This window comes from Chionomys nivalis, chromosome 7, assembly GCF_950005125.1.
Source record: "Chionomys nivalis chromosome 7, mChiNiv1.1, whole genome shotgun sequence".
In the NCBI taxonomy this organism is placed as follows: Eukaryota; Metazoa; Chordata; class Mammalia; order Rodentia; family Cricetidae; genus Chionomys; species Chionomys nivalis.
This window is the reverse complement of record NC_080092.1, coordinates 36,010,013-36,033,119: the sequence shown is the minus strand read 5'-3', so window position 1 is coordinate 36,033,119 and position 23,107 is coordinate 36,010,013. Positions and strand designations below refer to the sequence as shown.

The window sequence follows — 23,107 nt, the reverse complement described above, 5'->3', positions numbered from 1 at the left end:
ACTTCATGTTCCAAAGCTTGATGTCACAGCTTTTTGAAGTCAACTTGTCCCAGTCCTGAACACTGTCACTTCTCCGACCTTCTGAGCCCCAGAGTGCTGAGCCAGGCACTTTCCAACACTCAGTGCTCGCTCGTCAAGCTCAGACCTACCACCTTCTCTCCTTTTCCCCTGAGACAGAGCTCTTGCTTGCTTCCTTAGCCCTCCACAGAGTTCTTCCTCTGTGCTCTCGTGGTCTCTTGGCACAATTTGGCTTCCCTTGTGAGAGAGGTGGGCATGGCCCCTCTATCCCTTAGACAGGTCTACCTTCCCATTAATACAGTGAGTTTATAGAAAGCACCTAACCCAGCTCGGTATCCTGTAGGTTGAGGTTCAAGACACATGAACACTCCACAGCCCTTGTCAGTGAGGATGAAAGTGGCCTCCCACACCTCACTGCTGAGCCCAGATGTGTACAGCAACAGACTTAGCTTTGGAAAACAAAGAAAATGAGGAAGGATTGTGAAGTTTTCATAGGAGCCAAGAAAATAGCCACCCAAGATAGGAGGCTGACTCCGCGGCCCTGCTCCACTATGCTCTCCCAGCCTCCAGCAGCCTCTGTCCAGTTTCACCCTCACAGGCCTGGATTTGGCCTTTGCTGCTCTAATCCCCATAGCCCTTTGCACCTGGGTTCCCAGACCTCTGAGCCAACTGGCAGCGGCTAGCCTCCAGCAGCAGCATGGCTCTGCCCCATTTTCTAGGCAACATGGGAGGTCAGGCTCACAGCAGATGGTCACAGTTGGAGTTCCCCTGGCCAGACCTGGTGAGGTCAGCCTTGAATAGTCCTCACCAGCCTTTAAGTCAATCGCTACTGGGTACCATTAGACAGAGCACTTCACCAAGACTGATTGAAGGAAGGAACCCCTCCTGTGATGGGGGACTTCACCCTCAGAGACAGCAAGGATGGGGTGGGCGGCTGGGGCTATAACTCAGTTGGTAGTGGACTTGCCTGGCATGCTTAAAGCCCCACAACTGAGCTCCAGCACCACATACAACTGGCAGGGAGGCACATGGCTGTGATTCCCTACCTTGGCAGGGGTGGAAACAGGAAGATGAAGCCCGGAAGGTCATCCTTGGCTATATATGGAGCTGAGAGCAGCCTGGGTAATAAGAAACCCTGTCTCATAAGCTTGAAAATGTATAAAGAAGAGAGAATGGGGCTGAGAAGGTAGCCTGGAGATTGGCTAATGCCCGTCGGCCCCTCTACCCCATGAGCATCATGGCCTCATGACCCTTCAGCAGCAGGAAACAGAGGCCTCAAATATGCTAGGGAGAAATTCATGGGCAGTGCAGGCATGAGGCTCCATCCGGAGAAGAAGAGCCAAGATTTTTCATCTTTGCCATTTTTTCCAAATGAGGCAATACAGTGTGTGTTACAAAGGCTTAATTGTTCAGCTCTCAGTCCTAGAACAGTGCCTGACACAGAAGGCTCAAAAATATCCATTGACGAAATGGACAGACCCTAAACAGCATGTGCCACAATCCCAGAAACACCGTTTTCACATTCTCGTTTTTATTCTACTGGAGGCGTAGAAATAGAGACGTGACCTGGAAGTCCCCAGCCAGCCGAGGAGCCCGGGATGTCAGTTCCAGATGCTGGGAAGGGGCAGAGGGTCCTCAAGCTTGAGAATAGTTGGTTCTGGCCAGGCCACTGTTGAGTGTGTCTGTAAATGTGTCACGAGAACAAGGGTATAGCCCTACAGCTGTGCTGGGAGTCCAAACCCCGTACAGCCACACAAAGCAACGTGTCAGGCAGGGGAGCCACGGTAACCCAACTGCTGTCGTGGCAGTCCCTGTGGTCTGTCATCTCTGCTCTTTTGGTGTCGCCTTTCCTGAACCACACAGCAGTGTTTCTCTTTACTGGGATGGGAGAAAGGAAGGTTCATGAATCCCTGCTTTCGTCTGGGAGTGGTGATGGGCAGGCCATGGTCAAAAGTGTTGAGGATGTAGAATAAACACATCCCAGCTGCCAGAGGATGCAAAACACCCAAGAGCTCTCAGTAGGGCTCTGTTTCAAAGCATTGGGATTAATTCTCATCTTTTCACTGTCGACTTGACTATGTTTGGAATCACCAGGGAGACACATCTCTGGCATGTCTGTGAGGGCATTTCCAGGGAAGTGTGACTTGGGGAAGGAAAACTCGAATGTGAGTGGGTGACATGATCTGGGTAAGGTCTCAAACTGAATAGAAAGGAAAAAGCAGGAGTGTGAGCGTATGTGTTCATCTCACTGCATCTTGATGGGTGATGTAGCATGATGGGTGACCTCACACTCCGGCCTCTCTGTCTTCCACACCACGGTGGTCTGAAGTCTCAGACCAGGAGTGAAAATCACCCGTTCTTCAAGTTTTGTTTGTTTGTTTGTGGGGTCTTTTGTTTGGCTTTGTTTTGTTTTGTGTTTCTGGTCAGCTATTTTATCCTAGCAACAAAACCAGAAAGTAGTGACTATGGGGGCTGCAGGGAGAATTACAACATTCGGAGCTGGGAGAGGCTGGAGAATCCTGGGCAGGCTGCCTGCATCCTTTGGCCTGACTGACAATTGGGTAAGTAAAAAAGATGAGGGTCACCCTAAGGCAAGGGTGAGGCTGTGCTGTCTTTTAGGACTGCTACCTCAAGGACTCAGTTGCTCAACACCCAAATCACGTGGGTTGCACGACAGTGGCTGACTGGCTTCTTGTCACCTCCCTATCAGGGCTGGGCCACCTCTGCCTCACCCACCTGCCTTCCGCCTCCCCTGTGTGTGAGATGCTATCCACCCCAACAGGCCTCAGGGCTAGGGCCTCACGGGCTCAGCTGCAGACACCTGTCCACACCCTGCCACCCAACAGTGTCTTTGTTGGGTCCCAGAGTGAGCTGGTTTCCCCTGTGAAAACAGACTCCGAGCAGGTCTGACAGGAGTGACGGAAGCACAGGTGGTGACTACAGGGACAGCTGAGATGTAGCTATTCAACTGCAGAAGGACTACAAAAGGAAGGCGCCTACCCAGCGTCTATGACCAGATCAACCACTTGAAACTCTGTGAACTTGGGGTGGCCCTTCAGAACTCCCCCAGAATCGGTTTTCTGAAAAGCTTTGTTTCTGCTCTGAATTCTGCCCTGGAATCTGGCTCAGGCCCAGCAACTGGGCCCCTGTTGGCAGAATCAGCTTTGTTACTGTTTGGCCCCAGGAGACTGACTCTCTCCAGAGCTTCCAGCATCTCGACCCCCTTAAAGATGGTACCCGGCACCCCAAATCCCAGTCTCTCAAGTCCCATTGACCCGCTGGGCTAGATGCGCTGTCAGCATTTCCTAATTGTTGTTGAGGGATTGAATGGCACAAAACTGGAGCTGGGAAAGTCCCTTTGTCACAGCCACACCCTCTTCTGTGTTCTGTGGAACCAAACACAGCTTAAAGGCCAGCTGAGGCGCACTCTTGGTAGTGTTTTGTCCTCCCTGGACATGCTGGACACATTCCCTACCACCTTACGGCTGTACCACTCCAGCCCTCCCTCCTCCTGCATGGTGCCTGGCCCATGCCTAGGGCCTGACTTGGCTCCCTATTGCTATAATGGTCAGTTAAAACCCCTCGGGAGGCCCAAACAGTCCTCCCATGGCCTGTTGTCCTATGTGCATACAGATTCTCCAGCCCCGGACCTTAATCACAGGCTACTGAGAGAACACGTCCTTGGGTGACCACAGGTAATGTGGCCTGGAGCTGGGCCAGACAGGACACAGAAACAGGAATTTTTCAGTTCTCTCCTCTGGTGGCTCTCTTGGACCCTGCCATGGTTAGAACTGTGGATTGGGCACAACAAAAGGAGAAGACTTCCATCCAAGGATGCAGAACTCCACTAAGCTAGTGGCTGGGGCTTGAAGGAGGGACACACTGGCTCCGAGGAGTTGAACCTGAACAGAGCAGGCTCCACCCACAGATCAGTGACCACTGGGCCACAGCAGGTCAAGGCTCTTAGTCGTCTGACCCACACTGTGGCCTCACAATAAGGTACTTCAAGTGTGAGTTGACCCACCAACTTTACTCCACCCCACTCATGGCTGTGCATGCCCCTGGACACTGAGCTTAGCATTCCCTAGGCCTGAAGTTGTTCCTGTCCCGCTCTCCCCTTCGCCCTAGGCTCAGGCCCAAGGGCATCTCCCAAGGGTATTTGTTCCTGTTGGAGCCTGCCAGCTCTGCCAACCCATCAAGGAAAGAACACTGTGGTTTCCTCTGGCCTTAGACAGTCCTGGCTACACGTAGAGGGCCTGGGCATCATGCCCTGAGCTGCCTGGGGCTCCCTTGAAAGACAAGACTACTAAGTGTGGTCTCTAAGGCAGCAGGAGAAGAAGTCTTCATTCTCTTAAGCCCCCTCAGATCCTCCTGGTCTCTTCCTGAACCATGGCCAAGCTCTAAGCCAAGATAATGATTCCCATAACAGTTATGGTGTTTTTAATAGTCAGGCTCTCTATTGGGTACCAGAGAAAAATGAGCTGGACACAGTTCTTGTCCTCACTGGGTACCTCATCCCCAGCCCTTGGCAGCCTCAGGCCTTGGCACATGGAGGCCACTCAATACATTTTTTTCTGGTTGAAGGAGGAAGGCGTGAAATGAGCTGTCTGGTTTCCCTAGGCAGTTCATATGCCCGAGGAGCCATGAAGGCCCCTAGGTGAGGTGAGCCGTGACCATCCACCACCTAGACTCACCTTAAGAAAACCTTTAGCTTTCATAGCTACCTTGTGACCTGTTCCACCACAACCATGGGGGTTCAGCAACAGAGCAATCTTCCAGGACCAAGGACATCAAGGCAGGAAGGGAACTCCGACACCTTCACGGAGGGAGTCTTAGAAGTGTTGGAGAAGCCGTAGGACCTGATGCTTAGTTGACCTGCTGTTCCAACTTCAAGTTACCTCAGGAGTAGCCACACGATATGTCCATGCTAAGGACTACAGCCCAGTCTCCAGGAGCACAGCCTACCAGGCTTGTCTCCTACGGCAGAGACGGGCCTCTGATGTGCTCAGGTCAGGGGCATTACCAAGAGCCCATGCAGATGATAGCAGCCCTGGGTTTGGATATTCTGTGTCCTTCTAAGCTGCCCAGACCCTGCACAATGGCATGGGAAACTCATATAGCAGATTCTACAACCAACCTTCTTCTCCCCTCCTCCTCATAAAAGCTTCTGGAGAAATATTATAAGGCCAGCAAGATCATGTTCAGGAAGACTTGAATCACCCCCATTCCCCACCAAGAGTAATGAGGAGGTTTCTGTATAGGCAGGTCTTGGAGATGTGTAGATTAATAGAAGAAGCAAGAATGTCTGAGGAAAAGTTTCCAGAACCCACTATGAGGTGCATTGGGTGGGAACATCCTCGGATTCTGGAAGACCTACCTGCTCTTTTCCCCCAGCTCCCGGCAAGGTCCATCACCTTCACATTTGCTGTGCTCTCAAGTTCACCATGAGGGGTCTCTGACCAAGGCCCACGGTGTATGCTCAACCCTCAGGACAACCAGTGGTAAATGGTGGCTGAACCCATTCCACTTCATTTAGTGAATCTAATTGTGTTCCCCCCATGTTGTGTGTTCTCCTCACCCCCCCCACCCCCCAAACATGCATCATTGTCACATACACTATGAATGTCACTCTCCCAACTGAGGAGGGCAGCACCCTCCCTACCAGGAAGACATCCCCAGATGGGGCATCCCTTACTTTGTACCTGTCAAGCCATCAGTACTTTTTGATGCCAGAGGTTAAAGATCTAATCGTCCCTCTCATCTTCCTAACCCTTACCTTTAACTAAGAAGGCACCCCATGGGTTGCCGAGAATATTGACTAATCTAGGAGCCTCCTCTGGGTCTAGAGAAGCGGTTGATGTCTGATGTGGTAAGACTGAGGTACCCAGAGAGTGGTCTGGACAAACTATGGCACCTCCAGAAGCTGTTAAAGGACATCCCGGCAAGGAGAGAAGAACCCTGGGGAGGGGACTCCAGACACTTCCACTCCTCCACTCAGACAGAGACAGTCACCACTCCAGCCGGTCTCCTCTCCAGAGTGCCAAGAGACACAACACTCCTTGCATACAAGATGGCTCTAAGGGAGATGGCAGCAAGAGAACCAAGAAGCGGGGATACCTGGAGCGATCGTGCACCTTGCTTCTAGACGCCTCTAGGAAATCAGCCTAGCCTCTGCAAACTAGTTTGAGCAACTTTCTGTTTCTACTCCACCCATTCCCACCCCATCCCCCTAAGAGACCCACTGCCTGCTGCTGGCCTGGGTCGGTGTCCCTAGTCCAGGGTTACGCAGGCCCGAGGTTCTAACAGCGGTGTTCACAGAGCTCCACATGCTGAGAGGTGGGGAGGCAGGTCGGGCCCGCCAGAACCTGGAAGTAGTTTGGAAACAAGGCGCGGCCCCATCCCCCATCAGAGCCACCGCAGCCCTGCATCCCTCCCCGGGCTAGAGCACCGGCCCGTAAAAGCGACTTCAAAGGGCCAGTGCCTGGTGTCTGAGCTTCCACAGCCTGCTCGGCTCCGCAGCCAGGCGGGACCTAGACATCGGAGCGGACCCTATTCTGGGGGACTTCAATAAGCGGGTTGGGGGTGAGGGGCGCAGCCTGAGAAAGTGAGGGGCGGTCCTCGGAGCCCCCCAAAGTGGGAGGGGTCAGGAGCCCGCGGGGCCAATCGGTGTGCTCGGGGCGCGGACAGGACGGAGGGGGAGTTCGGGGGCGGGCAGGCCGGGGGCGGGGCGCGGCGGCCAGGCAGCGGCAGTGGCGGCGGCGACTCCTCCGTGTCCGACTCCTGCTCTGGCTGTAGCTCCGGCCCGCGATGCCCCACTCGGTGACCCTGCGCGGCCCTTCACCCTGGGGCTTCCGCCTGGTGGGCGGCCGGGACTTCAGTGCGCCGCTCACCATCTCGCGGGTGAGTACGACCCCCGCGGGGCAGCGGGGTGGTCCTGGGGCTGAGCCCCTGCTTTTGTGGTAGACGGAGGACCTGGATCCTCGACGTGCCTGAAGCTTGAAAGCAGAGTGTTGGTCTGGGTGACCTGCGTGCCGTGGAAGGGAGTTCCAGCAGAGTAGCGCAGCCCCACCCCCCTTCCCGCACAGTCTGCCCCATTTGGTGGTGACTCCCCAAAGGGTTCACACACTCGTTTCCCACTGACTTTCTTTAGGGTAAGTCACTGTGGGACCAGGGAAGAACCCTCAGACTTGGTCCAGGAGTCTGGGCAGCTCTACAGAGGCCCAGAAACTCCTCAGACCCAACCCTGCCTAAAGTTTTGGGACAAAGTAACTGAAAGTCCACTTCCCCTATCAAAGGTCTGGGTAGTCCTAAAGGGTCTGCTGTCCTGAGAAGTCCATCCACTTCCCCACTCGGACCTTCAGTTTCTCCTCTCCTCCCAGTCACTCTAGGGGAAGCGACCAAGAGGTACTGTTGGCTTCCAGGCAAAGGGGAGACTATGAGGTGTCATTCCACCTCCTTTACAAGCCAGGAACCAGTACACCCCAGTCCAGGTCCTCAAGAGTCCCGGGATCATACTCTGCTCCTAGACCTGGTGCCGAGGAGGAAGAGGAAGGGGCACAGCCCTGGAGAGGTAGTTAGTCTGATGATAGAGGGGAGGAGCTCAGGGCCTGAGGCAGGGATTCCCCAGCCTTGGAGCCCAAAGAGAAGAGAGCCTAGGCTCTGCCCTTGGTGGCTCCCAGGCCAGAGGGAGGAGACAGATATGGACATCCCTTCTCCCCACGGAGACTCCTTGAGTTTTGGGGACTTGTGTCAGGGGACTGAGATCCACTCTCCTGCTTCCACTAGCCCTAAAGGCTGGGCCAAGCTTTAGAGACTTCTTCTCAGTTCTTGGGAAGGGATAGGCACCCACCCGGTGGGTGTGGAATCATGGAATCCTCTATATGGGAGCTTGGGTGACAGGCAGGACCAGCTGTCCTGGGAGGCCTCCCACATCTGTCTTCTCCACCAGGTCCCTTAGACCAAATGAGGTCTGCCTTCAGCACATCCGGGAGACTTTCATCTCTTTGTTCCTTCCCCCTTGAGATCACCTCTGTCTGTCTGTCTGTCTGTGTGTGTGTGAGAGAGAGAGAAAGAGGCGGGGGGGGGGGATGAGAGCATCTATGTCTGCTTGGTGGATCATGCTGTGTATCTACAGAGGAGGGCTGGTGAAGGTGTTAGGACAGTCAGCGGGCCAGGCACCCTGGGTGTGAGGCCGCTGACAGGCTCAGTGGCCACGGCTGAGTGCTGCAGGCGGCTGAGAGCTAAGACATCTGTTGCCCACGCGGCTGCCTGTCCAACGGGGGAAAGGCTTCCACACGTCAGCAGAGGCTGCCCCGGCCTGTTTGGCACTGGTAGGGGCTTGGAGGGAGGAGGTAGAGGCCCCTGGTGGACAGATGACTTGGGAGAGAGGCATCCTTTTCATCCCCCAGAGTCATGTGGCAGTAGTACCAGTGGTGGAGCCAGGATGACTGAGCCTGGGTTAGGGTGGGATTTGGGAGCTTTACAGAGCTGGGGAGGCGCAGGCCACAGCTTGCCTAGCAGGTACCTCAGGGGCAACACTACAGGGACTGATGATGTGTGGGCGTGTCCTCGCTAAAGGGCTTCTAGATCCCTTCCTGTGTCTTTCCAGAGCCTCTCCTATGTTTCCAGAGCCTCCTTTCCCCCAGAGTCCAGTAGAAAGGAACAGCCACATGCGGACCATAGAGGGGATGATTGTTTAGCTGGGCTGGGAGCTTACAGTCTTTGTCCAGGTAGCCTCTGGGGTCCCCAAGGTCAGTGATAGGTAAACTATGATGACTACGGCCTCTTCCAAGCATCGCAGGATGCCAGACTCCACCCTCTCAAGTGTTGGTACTAGCACCTTCCCAGCAGCCAGTTCTTGGAATGAGCCTTGCTGTATACCTAGCCTCTTATAGAGATGTTATATGCCATGAAGGTCTCTGGAAGTCCCCATTGCAATCCTTAGACTCCTGGCCTCACATTGTAGATTGGGAGACCGAGGCACAGAAAAGTTAAGATACACAGGGAAGGGGAGTATGAGCTGGGATCCAGGCCTGCTTGGAGTTTGCAGTGACTGTCTGGTGAGACGATGCGACCCTCTGTGGCTCCCACCCACCACAGCCGTCTGCAGTGGGCACAGCAGGGCCTGGAATGTGGCAGGTGAGGGGGCTGACTCATGCCCTAGATTTCCATCTGACCTCACTACCCCCATCTTTCTGCTGTCTCTCTGGTTATCTTGTACTGCACAGCTCGACGACTGGCCAAACCCCACCACTTCCAGTGATTTCCTTGTTTGGAATGTTCCAGGGTTCCCAACCCCATGAGAGACGTCAGCATCTCACCCCAGGGCCTATAGACCCTGCAGTATCTGGCCCCTGCAGCTTCTCTTACTTCTTTGCTTCCACTTTTCCTTCACTAGTGATGCTCCAAGTCGCACAAGGCCCCTCCTTCTCTCATGGATGAGCCATTGTATGGCTGGGTTTCCACCCGGTGTACTATCTCTACGCTTCCTTTTTGCACAGATGCACAGTAGCTTACAGGGTAAGCCTTCATTTGGACCCAGTTACCTAGGTTAGAATTCCGACTCAGCTGTTTATTGATTAAATATTTCCTTGTCTTCTTTGGACCTCGGTGGCTTAGTCTAGGAAATGGGCTTGCCGTGAGAATTCAGGAGACAATGCGTACAGAGGGCAGCTGGGAGTCACGGTTTCCTGGCTTCGAGCCCTCTTTGACCAGAACTCCCTAAGCTCAATGGCACTGGCCACATCCCAGCCACCTCTGCTTCCAGGAACTTCCTCCACCTACAGGGACCTGAATGCACCCCTTGTGCTGGCTGAGTCATCTTGTAGCCTGCTAGCGCTGAGGAAGAAGACTCCTGTCCAGTGGGGGACTGGGCCACAGTGCCCTTGCTCCAGCCCCCTCCTTGTTCATCTGTAGGCATGAGAACACCTTTGGCCTCACTTGGTGACTGAGAGGTTACCCTGTGCCAGATACGGAAACGTTCTGGCACAGATCGGGTATCCGTGAAGAGCAGGGAGCTCTGACAGAACCTTGTCAAGAGAATGGGGCCGGATGGTGCCAAGTGGGCACCTGCCCCAAGAGGACAGGCTTGTGCAAATGCTTGGTGCCCAAGCCCAACGAGTGAATATTTATGGTGGACTGGTTGGCTAGAGCATCACACTCTAAAAGAGAAGTTTCCTTGAGCAAGATGGGGAGATAATTCAGTTGGGAAAGTGCTTACCATGTAAACACACGGCCTAGGTTTAATCTCCAGCCCTCTCATAATAAAGCCAGGTGCAGGGCCAGGGAGATGGCTCAGTAGGTAAAGTGCTTGCATAAGATTCTGAGTTTGGACCCCCGGGACGCTTGCAAAAGCTGGATATGGTAAAGCATGCCTGCGACCTTTGCACAGGGGTAGGTGGTGACAAGCAGATCCCAGAAGGTCACTGGCCAGGGAGTCTAGCGAAAAATGGTGAACTCCAGGTTTGGTAAGAGTCCCTGTTTCAAAACGATAAAGGCAGAGAGCCATAGAGGAAGACACTGATTCTGGCTTCTACACAGGTACACACAGGCAAGCACACACACACACATACTCTCTCTCTCACACACACACGCACATGCACACACACGCACACACCACATGTATACACATGGGGGTGGGAAGAGAAAGCATATTTCTTGAGGCAGCCTATTTCAGAGCAAGGCAGCTTGGGCAGTGCCCACACCATGCTTCTAGCCAAGGAACTGCCAGCGCCTGGCTTTGTCCACTCTCTTAGAAACTGGCTGAGCTGAGCCTGCCAGGGTTGCCAGGAGCTCCCACCCCCGGTCCCACTGATAGCAACAAGGTCATTGGCAACTCTCAGGCCACAGGCAAGAATGGAGACTCCTTGTCTGTTTCCCGTCTGTCTCCAGGGTGCCCTGCCACCTCAGTCCCCTGGGGTTCTTATTTAGACATCTCTGTGTCTTTCCACACCCTCATCATATGATCTGTTGGGTTAATAGAGGACTCTAGGGGTCCTGCAGGGGACACAGAGTTGGAGTTGTGACCCCAGAGTACAGGCTGTCAGCTGGAATTGGATGGCTTTGAACTAGCCTAAGGAGGTGATGTACTCACCCCACTTCTAATTGTAAAGGTGTGTTGTCTATGCAGGGGTGCAGGTAATAGGGGCACAAGGAGTTACTGGCGGAGGAACTGGACTCTGCGCTGAGGCCTAAAGGAGGAGTGGGCTAGTTAGTAAACAGGGTTAAAGAGTCAGCAGAGTGTACCAGCTGGAAGGAACAGCATTTGGGGAAGATGTGAGTGCTGGCTGGTGCTTTTAAGTACCCTACAGGTGTTTAGATGGGATAACCACAGCGTGATGGAGCAGGTGAATGCAGGTGGGCATGAGAGGTGGGATGAACTAAGTAGGGTCAAGGGCAGCTTGAGTAGTGCGTTGTCAGTGTAAAATACCTAATACATATGACATGTCCACGCTCTGTGTGTGTCTGGGCATTTATGTCCTTGTGTGTCTGAGTGTGCCTTGCATGTCTTAGTGTACCTACACAGACTATAGCATTGCCCTTGTTCCAGGCTAGAAGCCCTTCCTTCATATATCCTTACATCTAACCAGGTTTGCAGGGGCTGGAGACGGGTTTTGAAATCAGAGGCCACAAGGGGACCTCCGCCACCCTCTTAGCTTGTCCACCCACAGGTCACACTAGCACAAGGCCACACTGGCCAGGTGCTGAGGTTGAAGGAAATCTAGCGCAGAAGGCCACATGATAACTGTGCCAATCATGTGATGTCTCTAACCACAGGTTCATGCTGGAAGCAAGGCGGCCCTGGCTGCCCTGTGCCCGGGTGACCTGATCCAAGCCATCAACGGCGAGAGCACAGAGCTCATGACACACCTGGAGGCCCAGAACCGCATTAAAGGCTGCCATGATCACCTTACCCTCTCTGTGACAAGGTACAGATGGGCAGGCTGGGCTGGAAAGGTGATAGGCCATGGGGGTGGGGGGGAGCGGGTGCTGGCCAACCTAATGAACTGAACCAGCACAACCTTTCTGCCTCAACTTGGAGCACACCATCCAGGCCCAGTCTTAGAGACTGGTGCTATCATGGAGCCTGAATAGCACTAGTTAGCCCAGAGTGCTTTGTTGCCTTTGCGGTAGAAGAAATAAGATCTTGAGCTGGGTAGCACACACCTACAATCCCAGTTCTTAGAAGGCTGAGATAGGAGCAGCAAGAGTTCAAGGTTAACCTGAGCTAAGTAGTCAGATCTTATCTCAATGCAAAACTCAAAATAAACAAATGAAAAATCCACGTCAGTCCTTTTCCCTCCTCCAGGGACCAGTTTGGGGACCAGCTCATCTGCAGACTAACTTAAAAATGCAAAACCTAGTGTAGGCCCACTTTACAGATGAAGCTAGCAAAGTAGAAGACACTTTTTTTAAAAAAAGTCACATAACTAGGCCATAGAGAATAAGTGTGCTCTCTCCTCCCTCTCCTCCTCCTCTTCCTCCTCCTCCTCCTCCTCCTCCTCCTCCTCCTCCTCCTCCTCCTCCTCCTCTAGTGGCTGCCAACCTTCTGACCAATCCCACAGCTGTTCTGCCTCAGCAGCTGTCTTTACCAAGGCCTATGACTCTGTTCTGGTTAAATCTGGATTTGGAACAAGCTTTCCTTCCATGGACCACGTAATACTGTGCAGCCCATCCTGAAGGGATGGGGGTGGGGGCAGGTAACTGTGCTCCAAAGATGGTGCTGGGACGAAGGTTCAAGCCTCTGCCTTTGCCTTGCTCAGGCACTGGCTCTTTAATCAGTTCCCATGAGCAGTTGTGGGATCTCTCCATCTGCCTTCCCCGCCTGGGTCCAGAGCCACAACTCAGTTTGCCACATTCACTGCTAACAGGGACTTTCCACGACCCCCTGCAGATCTGTGTGGGCGAAACCATCCCAAAACCACAACACAGTTAACCCATGCCTGATTGATCCATTGGTTCCAAGCCTTTAAACACGACGCAGAGGGTTATGAGGTAGCCCCTGCTTGTGCCTGGCCTGTGACCAGGTCCCTGTTGGGGTCAGGAATCTCGGACATTCCCTTAGCTCTGAGCAGCTCAGCTGCAAGTCTCTGCTCTATTTGGACCCAGAGGGCTCCCCAGTCTCATCTAGACCCTTCTATCTTAGGTACCCACACGAGCTCCGTGAGCCTGTGTTTCCTTTCCCATACATCCCGTTTCTCACTCTCTGCCAGACTGAGGCATGGCTGGTTAGGGGAGGCTTTGCCCACAAGTAGCCTCCGAGGCCTCCCAGTTTGGCAGGGTTCCTGGGCCCTGACTCACCTCTGGCTTTGTTCTCTAGCTGAATGGGGGCAGCCGTGGAGATGGCGGAGCTGGGGGGAGGCTCAGAAGGGTCCTGAGTCAGGAGATTCCCAGAGAGAATGATGTCAAGGATGGGAGCGGGGTGGAGATCCCCCTTCCTTCCTTCCTTTCCCGGTCATTTGTTCCAGTCTAGGCATGGATGGAGCCAGGAGGCCACTTCCCTATTGCATTTTGGGAATTGCAGTCTCAGAATGCCGTGTGGTCATGGAGCAGATGAGAGCACACGGTCCATGTCACAGGGCCATGCCTCCAACACGTGCTTTACCCCACCCCACCCCTGACCCCAGACTTCTGTCAGGGGCCGCCTTGTCGTCTTGACGCTGAGTGGTGAGGTTTTCTAACCTTGCTCAGTCAGAATGAAAACTCACGGCTTTCCCTCCCTCCACCACCTCCAGTCTTCACAAACTAGACTTGGAGGATTTAGCAACATGGCTACCTAGACTAGACCCTCAACCCAACCCTCTTCCTATTGGGCCTACCTACAAGGCCTTTGTCTCTGCTCCCTGTCCAGCTCACTCCTCGGGGCTATGCCAGGGCACAAAGCACGTCTTCCTCTTCCTTCATAGATTCTGCAGAGGGTCAGCCTGGCTAGATGAGGGACTTGGCATTCTGCTTAGAGCAGCTTCCCTGCCTCTGGCACCCTGCTAGCTTCCCCTGCAGACTGAGATGTGCAGGAAAGGCCTTGTTTCCCTCTAGACTTACTTTACATGGAGCCAAAAGCAGGCATCTAATAACCCGAGTCAGACCATATCTCTCGGGCCTGTTCCACGGATCAGAACCTTCCTCCTCTCAACCACGCCCTGCCACAGGTAGTCTCTGTTGCTGTCATTAGCACCTTTGCATAGCCCAGCTTTTACTTCTCGTTTCGTTTAAAAATGGGCAGCTGGAGCCACCTGCATAGCCCAAAGTGGAACTCAATATATGCCTAAGCCCTCCATTCTTATCTGACATCTTGGGCTATTCTCATGGCACGGGGTACTTGGTGCTCTTTGACCCTTAGACCCCAGGCTTATGCCATTCTGGGCAGATGTTTAGAAAAATATAAGGCAAAATAGCCAAACAAGGCATCCCTGTTTTGTCATACTGGAATTCGGAGTAGGAAGATGTGGTTAGAGCTATTTCAGAGGCGTCACTGGGGAACCTAGCTGAGAGGCTAGCGACAAAGGCTGCGAGGAAACCGTTGGCCTCCAGAAGACGGTGAGCAGAGTGAACAGAGGTGACAGATCACAGAGTCAGTGTGGATACCGTATTAAATCCCTGAGCCACTGAGCTGGGTGTGATGGCACACACTTTTAATCCCAGCACTGGGGAGACAGAGGCAGGTGGATTTCTGTAAGCTCAAGACTAACCTGGTCTATATAGTGAGTACCAGGACACCCAGGGCTACATAGAGAGACCTTGTCTCAAAAATAAATAAATAAATAAATAAATAAATAAATAAATAAATAAATCCCACCAGCAAGGGGGAAGGAGGCAGGGCTGAGCTCTGAGAAGTCCCAGGAGGCTTCTTGGTTGAGGGACATTATTTCCACAGCCTAACCAGACTTGCTATATGTCGCCTGCCAACCCAGGGTCCACACGCCCTCCTGGCTTGCCTCTCCTAGAGCTACTGAGTGGCAGGGCTGGGCCCAGAGCCCTTAGGCCCGCCTGTCCTGCTTATGGCAGGTTTATGATGTTTTTTCCCTCCTGAGTGGTGTTTGGCTTTTGGTTTCTATGGTGAAACAGGAATTTCCTAATGGCCTGTTTCCCATCTGGGCTGGGCAGACATCAGTGATGACTCTGCCTGAGAGGGTGGAGGCAGCAGGAGGGGAGGTACTCCCCCACAGCCTCCATTTCACCTCCCTGAGAGCCACCCAGGCCCCGGCCAGAGGCTGTGGAGGTCAGAGGATGAGCAGGACTGGCTCCCGGCTAATCCATGTGTGAGGCCTGGCTTGCTTTGCTGTGATCTGAGCCTCCCGGAGTGGAGTTTTTACAGTGAGGGAAAAGAGTGGCTGAGCTGCAAGCTCTTCAGGAATGAGATCAGGGAGGGAACACGTAGCCTTGCCTCAGGAGGGCAGACCTGAGCTTGTGGCTTCTGTAGACACTACTGTGCTAAAAGGGGAAATGCTGAGACATAGCCTTTCTCCCTGCTGTGAGCCCTAAACCTAACCCCTCCTGTCCCTGGTTCCCAGGCATGGGGGCGGGGGCTGATAGGCAGATACATCTCACCCCCCACCCTGAAATTCCTGTTGCAGGCCTGAGAACAAGAACTGGCCCAGTGCACATGACGACAAGGCTCAAGCACATAGGATCCACATTGACCCTGGGTCCCAGGTATGTACAGATGCGGCTGGCCTGGCGCTGCTGACTCGGAGTGAGACCAGGGCAGAGGAGCAGGCATGGCCCATATTCCACCTATACCAGTGAAATTCTTGATGTTCAGATGGTCAGGACATACAGTGAAAGAGAAGGCTCTTCTGGGCCTTGCCTGCCTATATCCCATGCTCTCGAGGTGGTGAGCACCTTCAATGGGCTTGTCCCGACTCCAAGCAATCCTGCATTCTTGGCAAAGGTGCCTGTGATGGACTGGGGCTGGGCTCCGTCTTGGCTCAGGGTTTCCACACACTGAGCTAAGGTTTACTCCCATACCCAGAGATGTCAGATCAAAAAAAGTCAACATACTTGAAGAGAGATGGGGTGGGGAGGTGTAAGCCTAGAGTCATGGGTGAACTTAGGTTATGGCCGCACCTGTCTTGTGCTAGCCTTAAATACTCTGTCCTTAAGAGAGTGGGGGAACCCGGATGCTGTAGGATCTCAGGAGGAGTAGCCAAGTGCAGCAGGTTCAGATCCCTAGAGCTTGCTCCATAACTGGACAAAGTGGACCCTGGGCTAATCTGTGATATAGCTTGATCCAGAACACTCAACATGCAAGGTGTGCTTTTGTCTGCTTTCTTCATTTGGAGGGAAAGACCAGGCAGAAAGAAGAGGTTTTAACAAGAAGTCAGAGGAGAGGGCTCCCCAGAGAAAGGAAGGGTATCCAAGCCCAGACCTTAGGACCCAGACAAAAGGGTGTGGGAAGCGGAAATGTACATGGGCAGGCGGGAGAGCATTTGCAAGCCCAGGGGCGAGAGGCCAGAGCAGAGAGAGGGTAGGGAGGGGGGGGAAGCATAGCTATCAAGAGGCTCTCAGGTCCTTTGTCCTGGACTTCAGCTTGTCCTGGAAGACATCTGCATCTTTGAAGCATTCTTTGCTTTATCTGAGGTCCTGCGGGCAGGGAGGAGGGGACAGATTTGGCCAAAAACAACCAGGCAAGGAGGACCAGAAGGTGGGCAGTTCCTACGAGAAGCCTACCCCCTATCAGAGCTCCAGTGCTGAAAGGGCAGTGGAGGGACTCACCGGAGACCAAGCCGGTGAGCCCCAAAGACCAGGGGCTGCTCCCCTTTAGGGTTGGAAGATGGGGTGCAGAATGGCTCCCCTTTAGGCTTTGGAGACTGCGACTGTCGAGTGGCTTCCCTACAGGGTCAGGCGGCCGGGGCTGCAGTGCAACTTCTGTCCCTATTCTTTTCCTCACGGTTTCCTTCAAAGGCCACTGTGCCTGCAGTGGTGGCCCTTACTGTAAGGAGACTGATTTTCCACAAACAACAGAGCAGTCCCCACCAGCTGCTGCCCCCCTTTTGTACTTAAAAGGTCTGGGCTCCATGGGTGGCGACAAAAACACCCTACCCACCCCTGCAGGGCTGTGTCCCCAGAAGCACAGACACAAGGCTCATTGTCCCCACACTGTTCCCACCCTCTGAGTGCGGGGGTGGGGCCAGCTAGAACCATCAGAGAGGGAGGAAACCACACTTAGCCCTAGGCCAACACGGGGCACCCCTGGCATGCATCCTCCAAGCGGGGCAGGGTAACTATAGCCTTAGAACCACATTCTCTGCAAGGCCACAGGAGACCCCCTTTTCTCAAGGTCCATGTGAGACAGAGGGCCTGTGGGCCACCCAGAGTGGAAGAAGCTTAGCACCAAGGAAAGCTTTCTGGTGTGTGGGGTGGGGGTGGGGGTCTTGAACACCCAGACTGCTGCGACTCGGCCTTGAAGAGAGCCACCTGTCCCTCTGGGTGCAGTGTTCACCTCCATTCATGTTGAGTGTCCTGTCGTCCTGTGTCTAGTCACTCTCTCGTTGACATTCTTCTGAGAATGCACCAAGCACACCAGTACCAGGCTCAGAGCATAAGGTGTGTGGTACACTGCCAGCCAGAGAGAGGAGACAGAGGAGAGGGCATGCAAGAATTCCCATAATGGCCATCCAGCCTGACATGGGGCTGTGCAATCAGTCATCTTCATCCTGAGTACTTCATCCTGAGGAGCCATGATCCTGGGCCCATCCCATTCTCCAGGTTAGGGGAATTAACGGGTTCAGAGAACAAAGTGCTCCAGGGGGTGACAGAACTGCCACTCAAACACACACCAAGGTCACCACTGAGTTCAGACCTAGGAAAACCCCTGCATGGGTGGCCATGGGAGGAGCCGTAGCTCACTGATGACCCTGCAGTCAGCTCCCACACCCTGCTGGGTGGGGGTGAGAGGGTGAGTGAGGGACCACCATCCTCCCAACCTCTGCTTCCTCACTCCCATTCCCCCCCTTTCCCACTGAAGTCGCATGCAGCGCTCAGCCCCACCCCCTCCCCAGTCCAACCCCTACCGACCACAACCCATCTGGTCCCCATTATAGGCCGGGCCTGCCTGCCTGCCTGTCTACCCTGCAGAGGCATGTGTGCGAGTGCTCAGGTTTCCAGGGCCTTTCACTGGGGACCAGGGGTCCTGCTGCTGCTGCTGTCGCCACCACAGCAGCATTGGTAGGGCCCTACTTGGCCTGCAGGACTCTGGCCTTTGTTGAAATTTGAGGGACAGGGTATGCCCTACCCAGCTGATTCTGTCCTGCAAAGATCAGGGGAAATCAAGGCAGAGCCTGGCCAGTTTGACTGCTTTAGTGCTGGGAGCTGCCTGAGCCCAAGATGGTCTCTTTCCCGTTAGGGAGCATTCTCTTTCCTTCTCACCTGGGCTCCCTGTCCACACTGCAGAGCAGAAATACACACACACACACACACACCCATGATGATATATATATATATATATCATCCCCTGGACTGAGACACAGCGATGGTCTAAACTTGAGCTTTATCCCCTAAATGAGGCCGCTTCACCTACCAGGCCAGGTTTAACCGCTTGACCTTCCCCAGGATGACAAGCACTGGCACCCAGTGTGTGTGACCTTGCAGGCATGAACAAAGGTGCACGTAGGGAGATTGGCTGGCCTGTGTGTATTGTCCTAACCCATGTATATGTCTTTAAAGGCACTTGTGAGAGTATGTGTGCCCCAGTTCACATGGCTGTGGACACACTGTGTGCCTTGTGCCTGTGGGCTGAGGTCAGCACAACTTTGGACTCCACACAGACACAGGCCCCCGGACCCTGTTCAAACCCACACCTCAGAGCTCCTATCCTGTCCTTATAGGCTGAGGAGCCAGCGCAAGCCACTCCTCACCCAGTTCTTTCAGCCATAGGCACTGGGCTTCTCTTGGGGTAGTGGGGCCCAGTTTCCACTCCTTGTCTGCTGCTCTTCAGGAAAGCTACAAAAATGGGGAGCAGGGATAGGATGCAGGCCATGAGGAGCTGACCTCATGGCGGCACGCTTTTACCTCAGACTTCCCTCTGAGGGGCCTTCACAAAAGCACATGGGGCCCTTCCAACTATAGGATAAGGGTTTCTTTTTGTATTTCCAGTCATGGACCCCTTAAGTGCTTGGGTACAAAAGCCTGGAAATGTCAGAGCAGAGGTAGCTAACCAACATAGAGACCTGGGATAGCAGGGTGAAGGAAAGAGCATGTCAACAGGAACTGCCCAGAGCTCAGAGAACTGATGCTGGCACCATAGCCTAGAGATGTCAAAGGAGTGGCCAGCAGTGGACAGAGAGGACTGGAGAGTCAGCAGCAGTGGTCAAAGGTCTCCTAGTGCCTCAGGCCTCACTCTTCCAGGACTGCAGTCCAGTGACCAGCAGGCGGTCCTCAGTCTCTGGGTTTGGGCTGGACGACAACAGATCAGGCCTGGGATCTCCATACGGTCAGCCATCTCGCCTTCCAGTCCCTCACAATGGCAGCAGCAATGAGGTCACCCTGCCAGCCCAGATGAGCACTCTGCATGTGTCTCCACCTCCCAGGTAGGACAGAGGCCAGGCTTCTGAAGCCACACCCAGATCCATCCTAATCCATCAAATCTCAGCCATTCCCATCCTGGCCCCTAAAACTTGATCTTGGAGCCCTGCGTAGTTATAGTCTGACTTATAAGGCCACCGGAACCAAGGCTGGAATGATCACATTAGTCTTCCATCTCTCTCCTGTCCAGCGCTGACACAGCCAGGGTTCTCCCTCGGAACCGGGACTGCAGGGTGGACCTGGGTTCAGAAGTCTACAAGATGTTAAGGGAACCAGCAGAGCCAGCAGCCTCGGAACCCAAGCAGTCTGGATCTTTCCGCTACTTGCAAGGGATGCTAGAGGCTGGTGAAGGTGGTAAGGCTCCCAACACCTCTCACCTGCCTCCCCTCTCTCCACAGGACCCCAGCTCACCCTCTGTTTCTCCAGCCCCCAACCAATGCACACCTTCCAGCCATCTGCCCTTCTTCAACTCCACCACGTCTGTGCCTTCACCAAGCCTTCACCCTCTGATTTCCACTCCACCACCACGTGGCTCCCCCCTTACCTCATACCAACCAAGCGCTTCCCCTCTAGGCTTCTGTCCAGGGCCCAGAAGTAGCATCCTACAGAAATGGGGGTTTTAATCTCACCTACCCCATTCATACAACCTGCCCTCTGGATTTCAGGGGAGCGGCCTGGGTCTGGTGGTCCCAGGAACCTCAAGCCAGCAGCCAGCAAGCTAGGTGCTCCGCTGAGTGGCTTGCAGGGGCTACCAGAGTGCACGCGCTGTGGCCACGGGATCGTGTGAGTACCCCCACCCTGCTGCCCACCCTGCTGCCCACCTGCACCACCACTGCCACACCTCTGCTCTCCAGGGCCCCGGATGGAGGTTTGTCCTAGAATACGTCCATCACCTGCCCCTCTTTTCCCCACCACAGGGGAACCATCGTCAAGGCAAGGGACAAGCTCTACCATCCTGAGTGCTTCATGTGTAGCGACTGTGGCCTGAATCTCAAGCAGCGTGGGTACTTCTTCCTAGATGAACGGCTGTACTGTGAGAACCATGCCAAGGCACGAGTCAAGCCACCCGAGGGATATGATGTGGTGGCCGTGTACCCCAACGCCAAGGTGGAAATCGTCTGAGCTGGGAAATCTTGCCTCGCCTGCTTCATTTAATGTCCCCCAATGGCCCGTGTAAATATATGTCCTCCTGGCCTCTCTAATAAAGTCCCTCTGCTTGCTGGTGTCTGGTCTGCCAACCTCCAGTACAGGCCAAGGCTCCAGTGTGCCGCAAGATCAGTTCAGGTGCCAGGCCTGTTCTAGACACCAAGTTCGGTGACGAGGCAGGCAGGTCTCGTGTTGTTCCTGCAGCCTAGGTTGGATGGCAGACTGTCATAAGGGATAGCTTCGTTAATACTGAAGTCAGGTGCTGCGGTGTAACAAGGAGTTTGACCTGGGTGAGCTTAGGAAAGATGATAGCTGAGACCCAAGAGATGAGGGAGGCAAGAGTCACCACAGAGTCAGGAAATAGTCAAAGGTAAGCATGGGCCATGAAGGCCCTGGTGTGCCTCATGTCAGTGTGAGTGGTCAGAGGTGAGCCCTAGCGACCTCCATGAGTGGTATTCACTTCCTGGTTCTCTCTCTTCTCAGGTTCTTCCATCCTTTCTATCCACACAAACTCACTCCCTTTCCCCCACCGCTTCTATCTTCATCCTCCCACTAGGGGGCGTGCTTGATTTCTCCATCATGAGACTAAAGGCAGAGATTTAGAAAGAACACGTGCCAGGGAAAAGAAGATCACATCCTCTCTCTCTGGGATCCTTGGTCCAGCATTAATAGAAATGCTGTACTTCTCAGATGCCCCCCAGTTCACTCAAAGTGGGGTCTGTCTTATGCCTTGTGGTGATATGAACCTATTCAGATTATCATCTTTAAAAATATAAAATTTACAGAGTTGAGGAGTGACTATTGATGGCTGTGTTTTGTACAGTCTGGAGAATGATCTACAAAAGCCATATTCTCAGTTTTGAATGAGTGAGTTCATTAAACATATAGTAAGGCGAAGTAAAAGAATAAATGTCAGATGGATGCATGGTTAGACACAAAGCAGAATCAACAGCACTCAAAACACCCCAGCAAGAATTGACTAGGGGGAGCCCCTTTAAGGCAGTCAGCTGGAGTTTCTAACAAAGAGAGTTCCCTTGGACGAGGCTTCCAATGAAAGGACAAATGGCAACAGATAGGGATGACATCATCAAATGGACAGTCACAGCATCCATCAGATACTGGCTGGGGAAACCGAGGCAGTAGCTGAAGTTTCTGAGTGAACCTTCTGTAGCTGAGCTTTCATATCGAGGGATAGCCTGCAGTAAAGCCTGGTGGAGACGCACTTGTAGCCGTTCTCAGAGGCGCTGTGTCCTTCCACCCTGTCAGAGCTAGAAGGAAAGTCCATCCACAGAAAGGAGCCTTAGAAGGCACTTTGAGGGGGCTGGAGAAATGGCTCAGCAGTTAAGAACATTGGCTCCTCTTCCAGAGAACCTGGGTTCAATTCCCAGCACCTACATGGTAGCTCACAACTGACTGTAACTCAAGTTCTAGGGGCTCCCATTCTCTCACAAGACATCCATGCAACCCAAACGCCAGTGCGCATAGAACAGAGGAGGAGGAGGCACTCTGAGAGAAACATGCTTGGGTTCGAAACTGATAAGGAGAGTATCCCTGATTCCAGAATCGGCTTCTCAGTGAACTCAAAGAACACACAGTAATTTACCAATACAATGTGCATCCCAAGCCCGCAGCTCTCCTGGATCCTAAACCTGTGGACCCATCTCCCTGCTTGCTCTGGGTGAGAAACTACCATGGCCATTCGATAATGAGCCCAAATAATGTCCATTTATTGTGCGTGTTCTGTGCTACCGCAGGCAGCACAAAGCTGTTGTCTAGTCCCATTCTACCCATCTGCGTGCAGTAGGACCCCTTTCCTCACGCTCTCCGACGCTGTTTGCACTGTTCCTATATGATAAATAAAGCGCAGCATGGAGGAGCTTTCCTTTTCCCTTGTTCTGATGATTAATGATGTTAGTGATGAGCCTTCAGCTGTCATTCACTGTGAGCTGGCTGCATGTCCAGGGCTGAAGTAGCAGCAGGGAACAGGGTGTCCCTCCCCTCACTCCCTAAGAGTAGTTCCCATAGAAATTATCTGAAGAGGCCGGGCGGTGGTGGCGCACGCCTTTAATCCCAGCACTCGGGAGGCAGAGGCAGGCGGATCTCTGTGAGTTCGAGACCAGCCTGGTCTACAAGAGCTAGTTCCAGGACAGGCTCCAAAGCTACAGAGAAACCCTGTCTCGAAAAACCAAAAAAAAAAAAGAAATTATCTGAAGCTTTTTGTCCATTTTCCCTGAGTTAATTTAACTTCTTATCAATAATTGGTAGGAATTTTCCATACCCCACTGTGTGTGTGTATGTGTGTGTGTGTGATATTTTTTCCCTGTGTGTGCACAGGTGTATGAAGACTAGAGGCCAATGTTGGGTGTCTTCCTCTTTTGCTTTCCCATCTAATTTCTGAGACAAGGTCTCTAACCGGTTCAGT

General features: G+C 53.5%; 1 protein-coding gene across 3 annotated transcripts; it reads left to right on the top strand.

Moving 5' to 3' along the window:
- Positions 1-6,757: 6,757 nt before the first annotated feature.
- On the top strand, positions 6,758-20,881 carry Pdlim4 (PDZ and LIM domain 4). 3 transcript variants are annotated; one of them, XM_057775168.1, is made up of 7 exons: positions 6,758-6,918; positions 11,794-11,945; positions 15,591-15,669; positions 19,363-19,544; positions 19,730-19,890; positions 20,205-20,322; positions 20,457-20,879. In XM_057775168.1, the coding sequence occupies exons 1-7, from the start codon at positions 6,826-6,828 to the stop codon at positions 20,659-20,661; spliced, it is 990 nt and encodes a 329-aa protein (XP_057631151.1). In that variant the 5' UTR covers positions 6,758-6,825; the 3' UTR covers positions 20,662-20,879. The 3 variants fall into 3 exon arrangements, with proteins under 3 accessions (XP_057631151.1, XP_057631150.1, XP_057631152.1); XM_057775167.1 differs by having other exon boundaries at positions 19,730-19,893; positions 20,457-20,877; XM_057775169.1 differs by lacking the exon at positions 20,205-20,322 and having other exon boundaries at positions 19,730-19,893; positions 20,457-20,881.
- The last annotated feature ends 2,226 nt before the right edge of the window (positions 20,882-23,107 follow it).

What these genes read in the sequence shown, in the direction of transcription:
- Pdlim4 (XM_057775167.1), top strand. Translation starts at nt 6,826, where the DNA reads ATGCCCCACTCGGTGACCCTGCGCGGCCCTTCACCCTGGGGCTTCCGC. An exon ending in CTTACCCTCTCTGTGACAAG is followed by an intron (nt 11,946 to 15,590) that starts GTACAGATGGGC and finishes TTCCTGTTGCAG; the next exon opens with GCCTGAGAACAAGAACTGGC. An exon ending in CGCTGTGGCCACGGGATCGT is followed by an intron (nt 20,323 to 20,456) that starts GTGAGTACCCCC and finishes TCCCCACCACAG; the next exon opens with GGGAACCATCGTCAAGGCAA.